Below are 23,890 nucleotides of genomic sequence, written 5' to 3' on the forward strand. Positions count from 1 at the left end.
GAAAATACAATAAACTATTTTAAAGATAGGTGTTTCCTCATAGTTTCTATAAAGAGAGTAAAAGAAAAATAAGACATTTTTGGATTAGACAGTTGGCCTCCTTTGGGTTCATTTAGTAGTTGAGATTTGGGTTTATATTGATGGTTATAGTGTCATTTCTTCCTGTGCCCAAAGTAAAATGTGGGTGATTTTAAACATGCTGAATTATTTTTACTCCCCTCCTCCATTTAAACCTATCCAAAAGGATCCCTATCTTTTAACCTTGTGCTTAATAATGAATGTTACCCTTTTGTTTTTGTTTTATTTTTCTTCTAGGCTGTATTCATCACCAAAGAAAAAACTTACACCAATGCAGAAATCGGTTAGCCCATTAGTTTGGTGCAGGCAAGTTTTGGATTACCCAAGTCCTGATGTTGAATGTGCTAAAAAATCTCTTATCCACAAACTTGATCAAACCATGTCAGGTATGCATATAATTTCACTTGTAAATTCATCTCTTTGCTTTCTTTAATAACAAACAAACAAAGAAAAAAAACACCAAATATATAGTGCAGTTTGTTTTTAAGAAGGCAATTCTTTGCCTGATAATGTTTTTCAAATCTCATTGTGCATGTCATCATCAGTTTTTGCTATATGCACATAACATTGTTCTATTTTTATTTTACTTTTTCAATCTCATTTTTATTTAGCTTCATTCTAAAGAAAATATTCACAAAATATTGGATTTTATATGTTATGTGGTTTTTTTCTAATACAAATGAAAACAAATAACTACTTTTAAAATGTTTGTCTAATTATCTCACCACCTTGTGGAAATTCTGATGGGATAGAAAGATACAAGTTAAGACCTTGTTCTCACTCTAGCACTTAGTTACTGTGTGACTGCGCATTACTTATCAGTTTTCTCATAAGAATAGAGAACCTTGTAAAGTTGTTTTAAGGATTAAATATGTTTATGAAAGAGCCTAGCATGTTTTTCTGATTCACAGTGCTTAGTAAATGTATTCATTTCCTTTTCTTGTTATGTTTTTCTTTTAACTTGTCATTTAAAGTTTAAATTGCTTTTATTCTCTTTTGTTTATGGCATTAACAGAGCTGGCAAAATGTAACTGTGACTGTGGCATTTAGTGTAGCATGCCAGTGTGGGTAGAAATATAGGAAAAATATTACTGACTCTTTCTTGGAATTTCTCTCAGTCTCTTAAGAATGTTACTGTTCTCTGGAATACTCTCACAGGAAAGGATTGATGTGTGAGTACTAATCCAAAGTAGGTTTTTGAGTTCTTTGGTTTATAATTTACTTGGCAGAGATTTATTTAAATTTGCTTATTTTGGCTTTATTATCAAAATAATGAGTTCTCTTAAACTGTAAACTGAAAATGGTCAGGGGAGACAAAGAGGAGACTAAAAAGTTAAATGGGCATACAGTAAAAATGCAGTAGGCTGGTTGTAAGGAGTTTGGTTATTATATGAAAACTAGTGGCCCCGTGCATGAAATTTGTGCATGGGAGTGGGGTTCCCTCAGCCCAGCCTGCACCCTCTCTAATTGGGGACCCCTGTGGGATTGGGCCTAAACTGGCAGTTGGACATTCCTCACAATCTGGGACCACTGGCTCCTAACTGCTCACCTGCCTGCCTGCCTGATAGCCTCTAACTGTCTCTGCCTGCCTGCCTGATCTGCCCTAACTACCCACCCCTGCTGGCCTGATCTTGCGCCCAACTACTCTCCCCTGCTGGCCTGATTGCCCCTAACTGCTTCTGCCTCAGCCCCCACCACCATGGCTTTGTCCGGAAGGAAGTCAGACATCCGGAAAATGGCCAGTCGACTTGGTCTAATTAGCATATTACTCTTTTATCAGTATAGATAGATTATTATACAATAGGATTGCTTAAATGGGGGGGTAGCCTTTTTCTCCAGGAGGAGATGCTCTTGGCAGACAAAAATGCATAATCCCTATATCTGGACTGATAGCCAGCCATATGCACTATACTGCCAAACCAGTCATTAAAAAATTGAACCGGCCCTGGCCTGTTTGGCTTAGTGGATGGAGCGTTGGCCTGTGGAAATGGCCAGTCGACTTGGTCTAATTAGCATATTACTCTTTTATCAGTATAGATAGATTATTATACAATAGGATTGCTTAAATGGGGGGGTAGCCTTTTTCTCCAGGAGGAGATGCTCTTGGCAGACAAAAATGCATAATCCCTATATCTGGACTGTAGCCAGCCATATGCACTATACTGCCAAACCAGTCATTAAAAAATTGAACCGGCCCTGGCCTGTTTGGCTTAGTGGATGGAGCGTTGGCCTGTGGACTGAAGGGTCCCAGGGTCGATTCTGGTAATGGGCATGTGCCTTGGGTGCGGGCACATCCCCAGTAGGGGGTGTGCAGGAGGGGGCTGGTCGATGTTTCTTTCTCATCAATGTTTCTAACTCTCTAGCCCTCTCCCTTCCTCTCTCTAAAAAAATCAATAAAATATATATTTAAAAAAATTGAACCGCTTTCTTACACTTTACACCAAACAGCTGTTGCCCTTAAAACCCCTCTTCAGCCCGACTTTAGGTTCTGCCTTCGCAGTTCACCCAGATTAGGTTCTAATTGGTTGGTTTCTATGCCAGTCAGCATCCTAAGCAGCCATTGGCTCCTCACAGTTCACCCAGATTTGGTTCTGATTGGTCGGTTTCTATGCCAGTCAGTGTCTCCAGACCTATCTCCAGGACTGATCAGCAGTCCCCCGTGGAGGCCCAGAGAGAAAGAGGCACGGCTGCTGGCCAGACCCGGAGAGAAAGAGAGAGGCAAGGGCTGATCAACAGCTGCCACGAAGGCTACAGATCAGACCCTGCCTCTCTGTCCAGGCCTCTCTCCAGGCCTGATCCACAGCCCCCTCAGCAGTCAGTGCTGGGTCACTGCACTCACAGCGGTGGCATTCAGTGCTGGGTCACCACAGGAACCCAGAACTGACTGCAGGACTGACTTCCGGTCGGTTGAGTCTTCAGTCGTTTTGGGCGTTACGGACCCTGGGTTTTTATATATTAGGATAACATCTGGATATGATTACAGAGTTTCTGAGCCTATATTTACACTAAAGTTTTACTTTTCCTCTGTATGGAGAATCCCTTTGTAAAAAGTAATAGCCTCTACGTAGTAGTTTTTAAATGTTTTCGTCTGGATAGCAAGTGTTTTTAGAATTATATCATGGAGCTTGATTTAAGTTACATTCATAAGAGATTTTTGGAAATATGTAGACAAGCTAGTATTTCACAATTTAAAAACAGCTGGCCTGGCTGGTGTAGCTCAGTGGTTGAACATCAACCTATGAACCAGGAGGTCACAGTTTGATTCCCAGTCAGGGATATGCCCATGTTGCAGACTCAGTCCTCAGTGTGGGGTGTCCATGAGGCAGCCAATTGGTGACTCCCTCTCATCATTGATGTTTCTATTTCGCTCTCCCTCTTCCTTCCTCTCTGAAATCAATAAAAATATATTTCTTTAAAAATTGGAAATTTTCTAATTAATTTCAGTTAGGTGCTATTGTTTAGAAAAATATTTACTAGTAAAATACTTTTAGGAGCTATTTCTAGTATTCTGTCTTACCTTAGAAATAACGTAAGTACATTTTACAATTTAATTAAAAATTTTCAGCATCCACCCCAGCTCAGTGGATTGAGCATCATCCCATGCACTCAGAGATCACTGGTTCAATTCTGGGTCAGGGCAGATGCCCGGGTTTTAGACTTGATCCCCAGTAGGGCGCATGTTTCTATCTGTCCCCCTTCCTCTCTTTCTAAAGATCAATAAAAAACATATATTTTTTACAAATTTCATCATTCAGAAGTTATATGTTAATAATCTACCATGTGCTAGATATTTTTCTTAACTCTGAGGATATAGCAATTAATAAAATAGTAGAAAAAGTCCCTTTCTGGAACTTATATTCTAATGGGGGAAGCAGACAATAAATAGATAAACATATAAAACAGAGGTTGGCAAAACTTTTTTGTAAAGAGCCGGATAATAAATAGTTGAGGCTTGTGGGCTATGTGGTCTCTGTTGTAATTACTCAACTTTGCTCTATTGCAGAAGTAGCCATAGTTAGTACATAAATGAACAGGCATGGCAGTGTTCCAATAAACTTTATTTACAAAAACAGGTGGTGGGCTGGATTTGACTCACAGGTTATAGTTCACCAATCTCTGGTTTAAAACATCCTAAGGAATGGGAACTATTAGCCATTGATAATTATCAATTTAGACTTAGAGGAGAAAAACCAAAGTTGTTACTCCTCAAAAATAACAGTTTGAGTGAGTGGCTTTTTGCTTTATTATAAAGGGTATTAAAGATAGTAGCAGTGTGTAAGAGAAGCTGTTGCTCTTGTACTAGATGTAATCATGTACTAGATCTGTTTAACAGTATCTATATTCTATAGCCATATATGCACAGAGCAACAGCTAGAGCTATAAATATAATGTATACTTAAAGGAAAAATAACTTGGCTATTTCAAGTCAGAACCTTGTAATCATAAACCCCATTTTTCCAAGTTGGAAGAGAGCTTGTTTTTTTTAAATGTGTTTTTTGGTAAGCCAACGAGAACTTCTTCGCAAATCAGACTCAGCTTCTCTGCAGGGCGCTACCACCTGTTCCTAAGATGATGTTCTCTGGTTTTTTATAGTAGTGCATTATCCTTTTTACCTTCTCCAACCCTTTCTGCTGTTTTATTTTCAGTCTTCTTTGAACGTTCTTCCTTCTCCCTCTTTTGTGTGTGTGTGGTAAAATTTACGTAACATAAAATTTCCCATTTTAACCATTTTTAAATATATAGTTTAAGTATATTTAATGTAAGTACATTCACAATGCTATGCAACATCACTACTGCCCATCTCTGAACTTTTTCATCATCCCATGCTAAAATACTGTCCCATTAAAACTTTATATTCCTCCTACTCCTATCTGGCCATCTCCTTCCTTCCTTCCTTCCTTCCTTCCTTCTTCCCTTTCTTTCTTTCTTCCCTTTCTTTCTTTCTTCCCTTTCTTTCTTTCTTCCCTCCCTTTCTTCCCTCCCTTTCTTTCTTTCTTTTCTTTCTTTTCTTTCTTTCTCCTCACCTAAGGATATGTTTTCATTGATTCTAGAGAGAGGAAGGGAGAGGGAGAGAGAAAGAGAAACGTTGATCTGAGAGAAACATTGATGGGTTGTCTTACCACGCATCCCAACCAGGATTGAACCGACAACCTCAGGGTGTGCCTTTACTGGGAATCAAAACTGTGACCCTTCAGCGCCAGGAACGCTCTAACCACTGAGCAGCACTGGCCAGGGCAATGAAGCCATCTTTTAAGTTTAGGGTACCCCAGGTCCCCTCTTCTCTCTTTTTGGGTTATTTCATCCATTCACATGGTATTCAGTATCATCTGTATTTAAATTAATGTTATTCTTTCATGCATATAATCAATATTTATTGAGAACCCCATTATTAGGCTTTGGGAAAAGGGCGGAGGAAAAACTAACATTGTGTCTACATCCATGGAGTTTATCATCTAGTAGGGGAAATGTAAATACAAATAATTACTTTAAAGGGTGATCTGTAATAAAGGAACAGGAATTTTACCACAGGAAGTGATATGTAACCTGAATCCTAAAGATTCAGAAAAATTTAAGTGGGCTAAGAGGAAAGAGGATGTAGGGTGTTTCAGGTAGAGAAGGCCTATGTGGGTGTGTGGGAGGAAGCATGGCAAACATGAACTAGAAGGAGCCAGGGTGGCCGTAGGAAGGAAGCGATGAGATAAGGGGAGAATATATGACGGAGCCAGATTCTGCAAGGCCCTATAGACCACATTAAAGATTTGGATTTGATTCTAAAAGTAATGGGAAGATATCAAAGGGTTTTATTTAAGTGTGTATGTGTGTGGGTGGGAAGACAAGGCTTCCATTTTGATAGTTTTGCTCAGCTATAGTGTGGAGAGTAAACGAGAAGGCCAAAAGAGCATGTAGGATGCTCTTGGGGGGGATTGATGAGGATAGCTGGGTAAGGTGGGGGAGGGGGGGTGGAAGGGCAGTGATGCAGTTGTGGAAGTAAAAAGGAATGAACCTAATATGAGGAAATGAGGGAAAAGCAAGTATCAACATTGATTTCTAGGTTTCTATTTGTGTGATAGGAGAAATGTTGTTAGCATTTTGACATAGGGGCCCCAGAAAGAGAATTCTATTTTTAGTGGAAGAATTGTGAGTTAGGATGTTGGCTCTGGGGCAAATTTTCCATACCTGCAGGGGAGACTGAATGGGTAGTGTATAAGGAACTGGAGCTCAGAAAAGCTTAGGACTGGGCATACAAATAATGAGGAGTTTGAGGAATATAGACAATAACTAATGTCATGGGTATGAATGAGATTTCCCAGTAAAGAGAACATGGTATAGAGTGAGAAGATAAAAGGGCTGAGGATTTGAAATGCTAGTGATTAAGTAAATAACCAGTTAAAGAGAATGAGTTTCAAAGGAGATGGAGGAATAAAGAGATAGAAAGAAGTTAGCAGCCCCATTTCTGTTCAGGTCAGTATTTTGGAGACCATGCTACTAGTACACACTACATACTAAATATTGTAAAATGAGGTGTGTTGTCTCATAGTGAATTATATATAAAACTACTCTGTTCGGCTTTCTACACTATCCAGTAACTTCAGAGTCGTCATATTTTTTTTCCCCTTTTCCCAATCTTTAATGTCTATTCCTTTTTTTAAAAAAACCTATACTGCCTTAATTCAGGCTAATCTATTCAACTTCAAAATCCCCCTCAGTTTGTCCCCCCTAAACTGATTGGATCATATAACTCTTGCTCCAAAATCACTGCTGGCACTATCATTGCTGCTGATTGAGGTTCAGACTCCTGAGCATAGTGTTCAGGCCTCCCATGACCTGGCCCCAGCTGGTTTTCCCTGTTGTACCTCACCATGTGCTCTACCTTTCTAGGTTATTCACTCTTAATCCCTGAACATACTGTACATTTTCAAGACACTGCTTCTGTTCATGTTATAAACACAGACAAAAGCACATACTTTCCTCACTTTCAGTAGCATATTATTATTCATCCTTTCAAGACTGTAGCAGTGCCTCTCCTTCGAAAAAGCCTTACGTAGTTTCTAACAATTGTGGTACCTTACTCTTATCTCATAAATTCCACAAAGCTTTGCACATTTGTGATAATACACATTTCATTTTGTCTTGAAATAGTCGTTTTTTCTGGCTAAACTACTTGGCCTTTTGAGAAAAAAGCACCATGTCACATTTGTCTCTACAGTGGGGCCTTGACTTACGAGTTTAATTTGTTCCGAGACCGAGCTCGTTAAGGAGCTCATTAACTCAAATTACTCTGTCAACTCAAAGCAAAAAATCGGCAGAGAGATAGCTGGTATCTCAAAAAACTCGTTAGGACACTAGTAAGTCAAGGCCCCATTGTATTTCTACACAGTGCTTTGCTGATGGTCAGAAATATTGAATAAACTGTGGATTTTAGAATAGGGTAGAAGAAAGAAGTACTATTTCAAGTATTAATATTTCTTGTACATAATTTCACTTGATTTCTTAGCCCTATTTTTGTACTGTTTCTATTTTATATGTGTGGCACTATATATATATATATTTGGGGGGGGTGGCGCAGAAATATTCTTCTTGAGCCAGAAAAATGGGAGGGAGGAGGACTTTTTTTAAAGAGCATTCTCCCATGTTTGACCTTAACCTACTTATTATTGCTTTTTTTTCTTCTCAAAAATCCAAACTTTGAAAAGGCTTTTTAAAAACTCATTATTTCATAGTTTTTTTTTTTAACACAAAAAGTTTGTTGTGGAAAAATGAGAAAATACAAATTGCCTTTACATTCATTTTATTCTTCAAGGCCATATGAGGTTGATATGGTTGGAAAAAACTTCCCAATTAAATAGAACATTCATTTAGTGGCTAATAATTTGTTGAGGAGATATTTTTTCTATGCTATTACTTTTTGTTTGGTGTAGCTATTCTTTTCCTCGCATAACACAATTTAAGATAATGAAAATATTTTGTTGGGATTACTGATAGGATATATTTTCACCTATAAGAATGTAATAAAATGTTAACTTTTTCTCAGTTATTAAATTTGATTTCCCCCTTTTCATTAATACAGCTCTCAAGAGGCAGAATTTATATAATAATCCTTTCAACTCCATGAGTTATACAAGCCCTTATAGTCCAAATGCAAGTAGCCCATACAGCAGTGGTTTCAATTCTCCATCTTCAACCCCAGTGCGACCTCCTATAGTCAAGCAGCTAATACTTCCTGGAAATTCAGGTAAGGAGAAAATGAAATGGAATGCCTAAAGAATGGGTTTTAACTTACTGCCCTAACTGAGAAAATACCTTATTCATCAGTAGTTCAAGTTATTTTATTTATGAAACTTTTAACTGAGTAGAGAATATATCATTGAGGGTCTACTTGGCACCAGATACTATACAGAGGGATACAGATGAGCCATTTTACATCCATGAAGTTTTCTTTAGCATGTACTTAAAAGTTTTTCAATCTGGCTTCATTAAATAAGGTCCCAAGATTGATTGTTTTAACCAATAGATGCTTATTTCATAACTTGCTTGGATTATAAAAGCTACAGAATTAAAAACTTTTTAATAGGATTTTAATATTGATATTACACTTAAATAATAGTATAAGGTTATATGTGAATGTGCTAAAAGAGTGTTTGGAGCCCTAAATGACTTGGGAGGGATAGATTGCTGTAAACTGGGAAAAGAATATTCCACTTTGGTTCTGAAACTGCATTGTTACTCTGTAGCTTACTGTTCATTAGAATTCACTAATTCAGTTACTGTTATTGCTGCTTTTGTATGGATAATTATTATAATTTCCTTAAAAGTTAAAATATTAACCATCTCACATTTTTTACCTGAGTGCTCTCTAGTCTGATGTCTTTATTGATCCTGCTGTTTGCTTTGCACATAGGTTGTTACTTGCTACATATTTCACCCATTACTGTCATAGTAAAAAGTTTAATCTTTTATATTTGTTTAATATAAAAGATTTTTATTCCAGCACTATTTGAGCCTGACTTTCCAGATCCTGTTCATTATGCCTATCTTGATAATATAAATATTATTTCATATTCTTGCTTTTCTTATGTGCTTTTACGTTGGAGCTGACTTACAGTGAAGAATTCTGGAAAACAAGCTCTTTAAATAAATTCATATTAGAAATAGTAGTGACACTGCTGTCATTTTGTTATTATGCACTAGAAGGTGATCTGATGAAAGCATTTCCTTAGAAGGAAGTTGGACTGTCTTGGATATGTATGTTCTTTATTCCTCTGCCCTGTCTTCTTTCCCTCTTTTGGTTCAGAACAACAAAATACTTTTTTTATCTAGTCATTTTCTTCACCCCATTTTTGTGCTTCCCTACTAAAGTTCAGAGAATTCCTTGGATAAGCATTTCATTAGTTTGGCAAAAGAATTTTATAAACATGGCATAATGTAGGAGAAATGAGCTAGTGTTCTTTTTTTGGTTTGTTGCTAACTTTCTAAGGAATCCTGATTTTCCTCAAATTACAGTATTCTGGTTTAGGAAAAATAGATACTTTTATTTAGGGAAAAGATGATAGTGTTTGCTAATGACTATGAATTTGGGAGGAGAAAACACCACATCATAAGTACATCTATTTATAAAGCAGTATCATTGGCTACCTTGTAGAAAAATCCTCTAATTTGCATTATTGAAAACTAACTACTTGTCAGGAACTGTTTTGAAAGCGTATCTGTTTTATAAGAGGAATAGATAAGTTATAGTTAAACAAAATGTGTTTTATGTTTATGCCATAATGTATTTAGGAATCTCTATGGTCCTCCCTATTCTTAATAAGGTCAATTTTTTATTTCAATATTTGGGAATTTTATAAGCAAAAGGCAAAATAATAATAAACTAAATCAGAAGATATAATATCAAGTTTATTCAATTTTTGTTTCACCAAACTTTGATTTTCTTTTAAGGTAATTTGAAAAGTTCATCAGACAGAAATCCTCCACTCAGTCCTCAATCTTCTATAGACAGTGAGTTAAGTGCTTCAGAATTAGATGAAGATTCCATTGGATCTAATTATAAGCTAAATGATGTAACCGATGTGCAGATTCTAGCTCGGATGCAGGAAGAAAGTAAGTATTTTAATTGTTAAAGTTGAGGTCTTTCATACGATATAATTTTGTTGTGAATATTAAATATATCTTAAAGTGTAAAATAGTGTAGTTAGAGATGTTGAAATTTTTGAGATGTTGACATTTTTGAGGCTTATTCAACATATGGACTTGTTTGTTAGCTTGTTTTCAGAGTCCATTTTATGTAAAGCAGTTTCCTATGTGAGGACAAAGGCAGGCAGGTTTTACTCTGCTTTCATGACTGGTAATCATATCCTGCATGTTTCTCTGCACTAAAACTCACTAGTGTAGTTATTACGCTATTACTCTGGGTTTTTTTAATGTAGACCAGTGTTTCTCAACCTTTTTTTCATTGTTGCTACAATAAGGTGCCTTTTTAGATATTTTATGTCCCCTGCCCCACATGAAATTTTAAGACCACAGATATGCTTTGTGTCTCTATATACTTTGAGGGACACAATCTATTATGGTCACTAAGATTTTTTTCACATTCCAAGGAGCAATTTTTATTCCCTTGTGATAAATATCGCCTCCCTTAGAATGTATGGTATCTACATGTATAAAAGCCAAGCAACCGGAACCACCTGTCGCTATGATGCGCACTGTAACCGGCCAACCTGCCTGATGGGTGGCGGGGCCCAACCTCCCATGACTCCTCCCCCTGGCCTGCCCAGCCTGATCGGACCCGCCCCCCCCACCCTCCCCTGTGCACAAATTTGTGCATTGGACCTGTAGTAGAACATAAATAAGACCTTTATGAGAACATTGGAATTGTGACTTTAAATTAAATGATGCATGTGATATTGCTTTGCAAAGTGGTCCTTACAACTTTTTAGGTCACAGACACCTTTGAAAATCCAATAAAAATTATGCCCCTGTCATTCCCAAAATGTATCTAAGCACACAATTTTTCATACTGCTTTAAGGGTTTATGCCTTGGCTCTCATGTGAATGTAAGATGTTGGTTATAATATTATTCTTCCCTGTACATTTTATTACAGATGCCGTGGACTTAATTGTGAAATAAGCAATCTCTAAAGTGATCCCTTTAGCCTTTATAATAAAAAGATCCTTTGAACACAAATTGCACAGTGACAGTGGGCTGAGGGTAATGGAGCATTGCTATAATTTAATTCAAAAACTTTCCTTAGACCCTTTCTTTTATATAAATATGTAGTATTATCAAGTTATAACATTTATTAGGAAATGTTCTTATTCTGCTGATTCATTTCCCATTGTCACACAACTTTCCTTAGAAAGATAGAAAGACTTGATGCTTGTTTTATTTATCTTCAGCCCTAGAAACTATAATTGTGGTACTCTCTTCTGTAATTTTGTATAGCACCTCAACTGAGACTGTGGTATTGTCAGCTAGTGAGGGGCTAGTTATCATAGTGGATGTGAAAAAGAGAATAAAGAATGCTGCCCAACTGTAACTTAGAGTAAACTCACCAATTCTTTGAACCTTGACTTTTTTGACCCCACTATTTTGTTAGAAACACAGCCAACTATTTGCTGTAGTTTTTATATTGTGCTTTGGTAACAAATAATAAAAATTTTAGCCTTACTTTAATCCTTTCTAAGCTGTCTACATGCACAAATATTTTCCTGGTGAATTAAGAAAAAAAAAGATACTAAAAAATGTGTATGATTCTTCCTTGAAAACACCAGTGTCATTTTTTGTTGTTTTCTTTAAGAGAATGATTTTCTTTTTCACAACATCGTTTCTCCAGGGTTTTGGCAGTAGAAATGTAGAATTACAGATTTGAACTGTTGACTAGTTAAGCCCCCTCATTCTTAGTATGAGAGATGTATAATCCCATAATGACTGGGGCCCCCTTAGTTCCCCTTGTTATGGAGAGCCTGCAGTGAAATCTGGGTTTTTCTTTTTTTCTTTTTTCTTTTTTTATAGTAAAGGTGGAGATTTATTGAAGAACAAGTACAGACTCCCACATGGGGAGAGGGAAGAGTCCCACAGAATAGACTCCCACATAGAGAAGGGGGAAAGGGTCCTGGATTTTTCTTTTTTAAAACAGAGTTCTTTTCACTGATCTGTTGTCTTATGTTAGGTAACTTTAGAGCCATGTTTGCTAGTTTAAGACACTAAGTAACTCGTTGGTTACTGTAGTGGTCCCCAAACCTGACTGAAAGGCTAGGTGGGCCGTGGGAGTGTGTAGTTTTATAGATACCCTGGTGTGCTTCTCACTCACCATTTGAGAGGACCATATTGATAGCACTTTCTTTGTGTAGTAGTACCCCCCCCCTTTTAGTTGGGGATACTTTCCAAGACCCCCCAGTGGATGCCTGATACTGTATATATGCTATTTTTTTTCCTATGCATACATACCTATGATAAAGTTTAATTTATAAAGTAGGCACAGTAAGAGTTTAACAATAACTACTAATAGAAAAGAACAATTACATCAATATACTGTCATAAAAATTATATGCATGTGGTCTCTCAAAGTAGATTATTGTACTGTATATACAGCATATACACTGGACAGAGGGATAATGATTCACACCCCAGGCAGTACTGGGGCGGGACAGTATGAGATTTCATCATGCTACTCCCAACTGCATGCAATTTAAAACTTTTGAATTGTTTATTTGTGAAATTTTCCATTTAATATTTTAGAAATGATTGACTGCAGGTAACTGAAACCTCAATCAGTGAAACTGTGGATAAGGAGGGAATACTGTATGAATATATAACTTAAAAGTTTAAATGCTACTCTAACATCTTTTAGACCAGACTGCTAATAGTTAGCAGGACTTGCTCAAAATATCTAAATTCTTTTTTAAAAAATTATAGTTGTTCTCATTTAATATGTAGCAACAATTTTTTTATTCTAGAAGTTTTTATACTGTTGAAGGGCTTGTAAGTTTGTTTGGGTGTTTCTGGAGGTATCAAGATACATAGGGAGTATCTTGGATCATGAAGCAGTTGAAATTTCATTTATGCCCAAATACTGAATTCCTCAGGGTGGGATAGAAGTTTCCTTCATCCTCTTCTTTATTTTTTATTTTTATTGATTTCAGAGAAGAAAGGAGAGGGAAAAAGAGAGGGAAACATCGATGATGAGAGAGAATCATTGATTGGCTGCCTCTTGCATGCCCCCTACTGGGGATGGAGCCCACAACCTGGGCATGTGACCTTGATAGGAATCGAACCCAGGACCCTTCAGTCTGCAGGCTGACGCTCTATCCACTGAGCAAACTAGTTAGGGCTCCTTCATCATCTTCTTGAATAAGATTAACCAATCCAATGATTTGGTATCAGGAAGTTTGTTTAGAATACTGTGTATTCTTTTTTGTTTTGTTTTGTTTTGTTTAAGATTTTTTATTGATATTTAGAGAGGAAGGGAGAGAGAAAGAGAGAGAGAAACATCCATTGGCTGCCTCCCACATCTCCCTCCCGAACCCCCCACTGGAGATCGAACTGACAACCTTTCAGTGCACTGGACAAAGCCCAGCCAACTGAGCCACACCGGCCAGGGCCTCACTGTATTCTTTACTGGCTGGACAGTAATTGTTTTCCCACACTATTCCTATAATGTTAATCTCGAATTTGGATTACTGTTTTTAGGAGTAGAAATATTTTTAAGTTTGTGGTTCTACTTGATAGATTTCAGATTCAAGAAGAAATGTTGAAATTGGGCAAAGGTTTATAAAACTTCCTTGAGTTTAAAAATAACCTTTGAGGTGTGGTTTATGCATCCTTATATGGGAGGCTATCTAAGATGATTCAAGTGGAGAGTTTGCCTTTACACTGTATACCCTGTTTGAAGTTCTCAATGATAATCTTTTGCTTTTAAACCTTAAAAATATTTGAATGTTTAAAAATATAATTAAGTAAAATTACACATTCATTATCATCAGGTCTCCGGCAAGAATATGCAGCTACCACATCTCGGCGCAGTTCTGGTTCATCTTGCAATTCTACGAGACGGGGTACTTTTAGTGATCAGGAACTTGATGCACAGAGTTTAGATGATGAAGATGACAGTATGCATCATGCAGTATACCCTGCTGTTAACAGGTTTTCACCATCACCACGCAATTCACCTCGACCATCACCTAAGCAGTCACCCAGAAATTCACCTCGTTCAAGATCTCCTGCTCGGGGAATAGAATATAGTAGAGTGTCCCCACAGCCTATGATTAGCCGCTTACAGCAACCTCGCCTTTCACTTCAAGGTCATCCCACGGATTTACAGACAAGCAATGTGAAAAATGAAGGTAATCAAATGTTCCATATTTCAGTATGAAAGTGACAATTTTTACCAGGGTTTTATATTTCAGATAAGTAGATGAAGAATTTAGTTCGTTTACCGTTTAATTAATAGTGAATCAATACAAAAGTAAAGGAGAAAGTGAGTTTAATTTTACTTGATTATGTTTGCTTTGTTCTACTCATAAAGTGATCTATATATAGATTTTTATTTAAATGAATAATTTATAGTTATTTTTATTTTATCTTTATTATTTTTTAAATCCTTACCCAAGGATATTTTTTTCATTGATTTCTAGAGAGAGAGTGGAAGGGGTCCGGGAGGAGAGAAACATCGATGTGAGAGGGACACATCGACTGGTTGCCTCCCGCATGTGCCCCTACCGGGGCTGGGGAACCTGCAACCAAGGTACATGCCCTTGACCAGGAATCGAACCCCAATCCTTAGGTCCTGGGCCGACGCTCTAACTATTGAGCAACTGGCCAGGGCTATAGTTCTTTTTAAAGTTCTTCTTATTTTACTCATTTATATAATCTGGGTTGAGTTGTGTATTGATAAAAGATGTGTACGTCCTGTTAGCTCTTCTAAAATATATAAAATACTTAAATTTGATTTTTGAATGCTGATTAATATTTTCTTTTTCTATGTGAGAAAATGGTTTTTATTTTTAATTAAAATTATGTTGTCATAGAAAAACTAAGACGCAGTCTTCCAAACCTGTCCCGAACATCTAATACACAAGTTGACTCAGTGAAAAGCAGCAGAAGTGACTCAAATTTTCAAGTGCCAAATGGAGGAATACCTCGCATGCAACCTCAGGCTTCAGCCAGTAAGTACCTCTCATGTTATAGATGTTAATTTTGTGCTGAGTAGCTTGACTAAACTATTTAGTAAAATGTAGTAAACTATTACTTGTTATAAGATAATCATAGCTATATTAAAATTTAAAAGTTGTCCCTGTAACATACCCAATTATATCAATACTTATACCTATGTAAAACGCTGGTCTCTCCAAATTTGAAAATAAGGAAAGGCTAACTATATAATATGTTAATACACATATATATTTCTTAAAACCTCACATTCTGCAATATTTCACATTAAAATGACAGGATTTAGGGGGACATTAGTCCTGGGACAGATCACTTAAAATCCAACCAGCTTTCTTACTGAAGCATTAATAAAAACAGTGATCCTATAAAAATACTAGCACAATTAAGACCATTTGAATTTTTAATGAATAAAGAACTCCAACAAATAATAGAACAAATAGAATAGAACAAATAATAGAATAAAAATAGTTAAAGGTGACTTAATGGAACAGAAGGGTTGAGACTGTTGAATTAAGGAGACATATGCAACATAAAGATCAAAGAGAATCATTCAGAAAGAACTTCTAAGAAAGAGGGGCCAAACCGAGCCAAGAAGTGATGCGGGAGTAAATGGGCATTGTGTGCTTTACTGTGCAAGGTGATTAAAAAAGATTGAAACACTTTCCAAAAAGTATTGCTTCTAACTAGGATAGTAGTCAAGCCAATTTTAAACAAACTATCACAGTTATTTCTACAATCTTAGAAATACTCAGCATTTATGCCATGTATCCCACAGCCCACATCACATCAGTGCTGTAGTTTGACTCATTCAGTTCTTTCATATCATATTATTGTCAGTGGTCACTGTGATGTGTTTCTTCATTTCCTCAAAGCTGTGAGGAAGAAGATACAAGCCTGAGGTTATTCACTCCATTTATAACTTGTTTATTGAGTAGTACAGAATCGAAAGCATTCAATTCTTTTTTAGTTTCTCCTTGCTTCTGTTGTGGTTAGCTAACTTTATGTACTTTATGTTAAGCTGCTATTGGTGGTTCAAAAATAACAGACCAGGAAAAAATACATTGAACCCAAATGACTTTTGTGAAAAATATTGATGAATTTTCTCTTATTTACCAATTGCATATGATATTACTTATATTACAGAAATTCTCATTATACTATACTGTACATGAAAAATCCTATTTAACCCTCAAACCAGTTCTATGAATTGGGTACAAATATTAACACATTTTACAAATTAAAAAGTTGAAGCTTTGAATGCTTAAATAATTTATCTGTGATGTTAAACTTATAGGTGGCAAGTTAGGATTCAAACCCATGTTGATTCTGTTCAAGGGCCCAAGTCCACCTAAAGAGTTGTCACATCCATGGTTTAGTACTAAGACATAAACATTTTTCAGAAATAATATTTGTTTTTTTCTAATATGTAAGGCACAATGGAAAATTGTTACCCAGAAATTTGTATACTGCATTGATTTGGCTGGTTATATACAAAACCATGTTGTTGTTTTTACCAAATTAAATTTTAAACTTAGTATTCTAGGTCTTATGATAAAGAGTGCCATTATGTTACTCGTATGAAATGGTAAAGAAAATAGAGATTCACAGAAACTTTAAAAATGAAAGTAAAGATACAATTTAAGCTCTTTTATCCCTACAGTGGTAATAGGTTTTGTGCCTCTAAACCTGCAAATTAAGTTAATTGACACTTGAGAAATCCCGTTTCTGGGTTTTTCACCTCTTGGTATACTTGCCTAGTGTTTATGTATGTAGTTTCATAATGGTATGTCTCAATATTTGAATAATTTACAGGCAGAAGAGAAAGTAGGGTACCTTCCTTTTTTAAAAATTGCATATACTTGTTTGTTTTTATATTTGTAGCTATAGTGAAGCTTCTTTGTAATTGAAATGTCACAAACATTTTAGTGTAGAATAGCACTGTTCACAAAAATGTATTTGCAAAGTAGTAAATCCAGAATATTTGCATATTTAAACATTAAAGTTTGTTTTATAAAAATATTTAAAGCTTCATATTTAAAATTAATATATTATCAAGCAAAATATGTTACCTATATTTCTTAAAATTTTACATATATCTTTGATACGTAAAACTTTATATGTGTAAGTATTTTTATTAGCGTGTGGTACATACTGCTTTCCTAATAGCCTTTTAATTTTGGTATGTCATTATAAATATAATAGCAAGTTTTATACACTTTATTTGTGAATGAGTATTTTTTATTTTTTGTATAGTTAGTATAAAGAATGTTGCATTTTGTTTTAAGTATTTGTTTTCCAGCTCTTAAATGATAAAGCTTTGGTTCTGACTTGCTGATCTGCATGAACCTAACTTTGCAAGGTTGCTGTTATTTCCACCTAAGGGACCACTTCTTTTGCCTTGTTACTCTGCCAATCACTATTTTTATATGCTTATTTGCTGTGGCTGCATTATTATGGGTGCTGGCATTCAAATATGAGTATTATGAGAGTTCTTATATATTTTCATTTTTATGGCTTTACTAATTTTTTACTCATATATTTGGAAAATGTGCATAACTTAAAAAGTTTAAGAAAACCAGAGCATTGCAGAAGTTGTGGCTACATGTTGTTTCTCAGTTTCTCCAGCTACAGGAAGGAATGTTTGTCAGAGTTTTTCAAAAGACCAGTGTCCTGCTTTCTAAGACTCCTGGAGCCTGAGTTAGTAGAAAGCTTAGTTTTCAGATAAATACAGGAATTATTTGTTCAGAGATAAGGGAAAAGAAGGGAGAAAATCCAGGACAATCTTTTGGTTTAAGAAAAGTGATACTCAAACTTCAAACTTTGGTTGGTATTTTAAAATGTTTACTTTCACATGTATTATCTCATTTAAACATAACACATTTTTTATTTTTATAGAGAGGGAGCAGAGATCCATATAAATTCTATGTACAACATCATATAACTAGAAAAGTGGCAAAACCAAGCCAAATTACTCTCTCCTCTCTGAGTCTCCTCATTTCCTCCCAATCATTGTTTGGATTACATTATGCTGACCTGACTGCAAATGAGTAGGCATCTTGGAAATATTCCTGGATAACTTTATTGGAGCATGATTCTTTTTGAATTGCCAGAAAATCATTTAGTGTAATATTTATCCATGGCTTACATTTAGCCAAATTAAAGGATATTTTTATATAGTGTACAGAGTATACCACCAGAGAAAAAGTACATAGGACCAATTGTCAGACAGCTTTACCCATAGCCAGAGGTCCATGGGGAAGGAATTTTCATCCAGATTTTGCTTGGAACCAAAACACTAGAAAGTTACATTTGAATTTTATGTAATTATAAAACATTAATTGAAATAAATGCCATGATAAATTTGTGTAATGGGTTATTGAAACAATGAATGAAATATTTGTGGGACATTTAAGCATAAGTAGTACAGTGATATTGGGTCAGTTATCTAATCTTGCAGCAATTTTATAAATGTAGTTTTTCTGGCCCTTGCTTCTGGAAACTTTGATTGAATACATCTGGGATGGGGACAAGAATCTATTTTTTTGAGAAGTGTCTTCTGTCAACTGATTCTGGGGCATATTCAGGTTTGAGAACCAATGGAATAGACTTCAGTTGTAGAGGATCTTGAATGGTTAGTTTATACAGTTGTCAGTTACTTATGTGTTTCTTAATTATTCAACAGATATTTATTTTGGGTGTGTATTATGTTCCAAGCACTTGGAATATAGGTGTGAATGAGACAGCTGAGCACTTCAATAGTTGGGAGTGATAGGCAGGAACTTCTGTGGGAACAGGGCATTAATCTCAGCAGTGTGAAGAGGTTTACAGGAAAGATTTTGAGAGATAATCTCAGCCAGTTTAAGAGGATTTTATGTGTTGCCACATCAAGAAAGGAGGCGCAGTTTTCCCAACAGTGAGATCAGTAATGAAGTCTTAAGGATGGGATGTAGGTAGGGGACAGATTGTGGGAGTTTGTAAATTTCATATTAAGAAGTTTAATTTTATCCTGTAAGTGTGTGGAACAATGATAGGCTTTTAATCAGTATATTCTCAGAAAATTCAATTTGGTAGCATTGTAGAGAATGGATTAAAGTTGAGAGACCTTAGAAGACTATTGCATAATCTGGGCAAAAAATGATCTGAACAAAGGCAATAGTACAGGCAGTGATAAGATCTGGATGAATTTTTAAAAATGAAATAGATGATATGAGACTTGGTAACACTGAGAAGATTGGAGGAGGAAAGGGAGAGAGGATTGAAGGATGACTCTGAATAAGAAATCTGTAAACAAACAAAATTTCCCCCTATATGGCAAAATTATGTTAAATAATTAAGTGGGATGAGTTGTAATAAAAAAGTCTAGGGCCCTGGTCAGTGTGGCTCAGTTGAGTATCCTCTAGTACACTGAAAGGTCGCTGATTGATTTCCAATAAGGGCACATGCCCAGGTTTCAGGTTTGGTTCCCAATCAGGGTGTATAGAGGAGGGAGGTAGGCAACTGATCGATGTTGCGCTCTCTTTCTCTCTCTCTCTCTCCCCCTCCCCCACTCTCCCCCCTTCTCCCTTTCTCTCAAATCAATAAAAACATTTTAAATAATAATAAAGGCTAGGGAAAAAGGCAGACAATGAAAATATTCTTTTATAAACTTTCTATTTTATAACTCAGTAAAAATAATAGAATCAACATACATTTTTTTTAAAGAAAAAAATATTTTTACATATTGGTTAAGCACAGTAATGAATATTACAGCTTAACTTCTAAAATTTGTCAATTTCTTTAGAATTTATCTTCTTTTATTTATGCTCAATGCACACTATACCCAGATTTATCTAATTATCTTTACTCATATTGATTGAAGAACAGTCTTCAATTTTTAATTCTAAAAGGTTTGGGTTTTGAGATTGTTTTTTGTTTAATGAAGCAACTGCTATACAAATAGGGAAAATGTTCAAAGTAAAGATAAGTTGGGCAGAGATTCATAAAAATCCCATTTTATGCCGAAACCGGTTTGGCTCAGTGGATAGAGCGTCAGCCTGCGGACTGAAGGGTCCCAGGTTCGATTCCGGTCAAGGGCATGTACCTGGGTTACGGGCACATCCCCAGTGGGAGATGTGCAGGAGGCAGCTGATCGATGTTTCTAACTATCTCTCTCCCTTCCTCTCTGTAAAAAAAAGTCAATAAAATATATATTTTTTAAAAAAATCCCATTTTACACTAAATTCAGAAATTGCCATACTGTTTATGTCTTTGTTCCTTTGGAAATCAAGTGCAATGAGTTTTAAATGTCTTCACAGTTTGAAAAATTAAATACATACTCAAAGTCACATATAATGATAGAATTGGACTAACATTCTGTTTCATTGATTTTATAATCGCTTTACCATTACTGTTTATTTCTAATCTGTTTAAATATAGGAATATATTATTGGACCACAGGGGTTGGGCACTTAATCTGCTGAAGTGAGCATGATTTCAAATTGCTATGAGCTTACTCTTAAAAGAAACGTGTAGTTGAGCCCACCGGTGCCAGGGGAGACTTTATAACTGGGAGTTCTCCTAAGTACCTTTTATATGAAATGTATTGTTTATTAAGGATAAATATTCAAATGTGACAACTTGAAGCTATATATATGTTATTAAAACTCAAGTATCACCCTGGCCAGTTTTTCTCAGTGTTTGAACATTGGCCCTCTCTCTGGACTGAAGAGTCTTGGGTTCAATTCCGGTTAAGGGCATGTACCTTGGTTCCAAGTTCAATCTCTGGCCCAGGTCCCAGACAGGGCACCTGTGGGAAGCAACCAATCGATGTGTCTTTCTCACATTGATGTTTCTCTCTCTCTCCCTTCCCTTCAGCTCTCTCTAAAAAAATCAATGGAAAAAATATCCTTAAATGAGGATTAGTAAAAAAAACACACGAAACTCAAGCGTACCTTGCAGCCATTCTTTATAACTAAGGCCAACAAATATTTTCTTCAGGGAGGAACATTTTATCATTGACATTATTATTGCTGGGACATGATGATAAAAAAAAAAAAGCTGGTTTTATTTTTGTTTCCGAATTTTCTTACAGACAGCGTACCTACTTATTGCCTGCACTTGGGGGTGGTGTGGTGGAGGGTGGCATTTTCACCACCCTTCCCTTGATGCACGTGAAAGATTTGGCTATAGGAAGACCAAAAGAGACTGTTGTCTAAACATAGGGTGATGATGGTCTGAATTAGGTATTTAAGAAACAGTGGGGATGTAAAGGAAGGGATAGATCTGTAGAACTACAGGAATGAATAATGGAATTTAAAGAAAACTGAGCTATAGTGACTTGGAAAATGGTGTTATATTTTTAACTGAAATAGAGGTTTTCGGAGTTGGTTTGTAGAAGAAAACATTAGCCTAAATAATGGTAGCATGAGAGAATAATGTACTATCTTTGCTTCTCACACTCAGGTCTTGCTAATTTGAAATTATATAAATAATCCTGCGGGGATCCAGCCAAAACTGGCTCTTCAACATCCCCCGAGGGGTCCCGGATGGCAAAAGGGCACAGGCCAGGCCAAGGGACCCCACCAGTGCACTATCAGGGCCTGAGAGGGACTGTAGGAGGGCTCCAGGGCTTGTCTGGCCCATCATGCCCAGTCCTGATTGGCCAGACCCCAACAGCAAGCTAACCTACCAGTCGGAGCATCTGCCCCCTGGTGGTCAGTGCGTGTCAGCGACTGGTCAAACAGACACTTAGCATATTAGTCTTTTATTATACAGGAGGATTAAAAGAGGAACCAGGGAAACCATAAATATTTTAAAGCAACTAACACTAAATTTTATTAGGAAGATTTGGAGACTCAGTTTAACTATTACATGTTGTCATTTAAAAATGATTTTGTATTTGTAAAATTGACCAAATTTCAGATAATTCAGATTAAAATTTAATTTTTGTTCTTATTTGTATAACATGTGACTATGTGGTATCCTATGAAAATTGTTCATTTCATTCTGTCTTTATTAGACAAATTTAGAGTATATTGACTGATTATACTTGCAGTCTGATTCTTTATATTACCATCCGACAGTTTCACTTGTGTATAGATGCCATTGTGACATCACCCCAGAGACCTGAGGGATAAATAAGATCTGTTGGAATCATCATAGTTATTTAAGTAGAACATTTCTAAAACAGTTGATTAAAGATATTTGATATTAACCCCTCATATAAAAATTGAATGGTTAATAGACATTGTGGATTGCCAGCATACATTTAGTTGGTTACCGTTGTCCTCATTTACTCCCTGCAGTCACAGTGGCCTAATTCCTATTCTTCCAACATACTAGGGGCACTCCTACCTCTCAGGTCCTTTATCATTGCTTTTCCTTTTGTCTAGAATGCTTTCCCCAGGTACCTATATGACTCTTTTCCTTCAGATATTTGCACAAGTGTCATCTTAAGGAAATCTTTCCTGATCACCCTATTTATAATTGCAACTTGTCTCCTACTTCCTGCCCCCCTTTCCTACTTAATTTTTTTCATAGCAACTATTTTACTCTTTGTTTATTATCTATTTCTCCTTTCCTAGAATATTAGCAGTTGAAAGTAGGAACTTTGTCTGTAGTTAGCTACTGAATCCATTGTACCTAAAATAGTATCAGGAATAAAGCATATAATTATTTTAAAGAATGAATGAATGAATAAATGAATGAAAATATAAATGGTTGGAAGCGTGTGAATAAATATATAAAAGAATATTCAGTGATGATATAGCATCCTGTATTTCTGTGGGATATATATGAGGTAATACATTATAAAGTTGATTGTTTTAGGTTGGAGAATTTTTTTTTTAATCCTTACCCAAGGCTATGTTTTTCATTACTTCTAGAGAGAGAAAAAGGGAGAGGGGGAAAGAGGAAAGAAAACACATTGATGTGAGAGAGAAACATTATTTGGTTGCCTCCAGTGCATGCCCTGACCGGGGATCAAACTACAGCCTGGGTATGTGCCCTTACTGAAGTTTGGTGCATGGGACAGTGCTCTACCAACTGAGCCACACCAGCCAGGGCTAGGGCTGGAGAATTTTTTGCTAGTCTGCCTGATAATATTTAAGTTAGCATACAATACTACTTAGCTACAAAAATGTGGAGTGCTATAAAATATGAAATCAAATACATTTACTTTTTTAAAATGTTTACTATCAGAAAGAGTTAATATTGATAGGGTTAAACAATAGAGTGAAAGAGAAATTCTTAATTCTCTTTGATGATATATCAAGTTTCCCTTTCTCAACCCAATGATTTTTATATTCTGGCCAGATTTCTATCTGTCTATATCTATCTGTCTATATTCAGATAGATAGATAGATAGATAGATAGATCTATCTTAGAGGTATCTCAATCTTGACTTCATGTTGATTGAGTGAAATTTTAAAGCCACTTAAATAGTTGCTTGCACTGGTAGGTGTGGGACTCATCAGCTCATTGGAACCATAACTGTGGATGGCTCTGGCTGCTACTTACATGCCAGTTTTGAGAGTTTTATTGCAATTAATAGATTCGGAGTTTTGAAGAAAGCTTAGAACTCCTTGTTGATCACTTTAAAAAGCAGATGCTCTGACTCTACTCCAAACCCCTCAATTGTCACACACACACATACACACATACACACAT

General features: G+C 36.1%; 1 protein-coding gene across 2 annotated transcripts in view; it reads left to right on the forward strand.

The window, feature by feature from the left end:
- Positions 1-259: 259 nt before the first annotated feature.
- The window catches only part of SLAIN2 (SLAIN motif family member 2), a 42,876-nt gene continuing 19,245 nt past the window's right edge, over positions 260-23,890 (forward strand). For both annotated transcript variants that reach the window (XM_015560989.1, XM_006759260.2), the window contains exons 1-5: positions 260-464; positions 8,147-8,311; positions 10,015-10,176; positions 14,059-14,418; positions 15,103-15,240. In XM_015560989.1, the coding sequence (XP_015416475.1) occupies positions 275-464; positions 8,147-8,311; positions 10,015-10,176; positions 14,059-14,418; positions 15,103-15,240 (1,015 nt within the window). In that variant the 5' untranslated portion in view covers positions 260-274. The remainder of the gene's footprint in view (positions 465-8,146; positions 8,312-10,014; positions 10,177-14,058; positions 14,419-15,102; positions 15,241-23,890) is intronic.

This window comes from Myotis davidii, unplaced genomic scaffold, assembly GCF_000327345.1.
Source record: "Myotis davidii unplaced genomic scaffold, ASM32734v1 scaffold455, whole genome shotgun sequence".
Lineage (NCBI taxonomy): Eukaryota > Metazoa > Chordata > Mammalia > Chiroptera > Vespertilionidae > Myotis > Myotis davidii.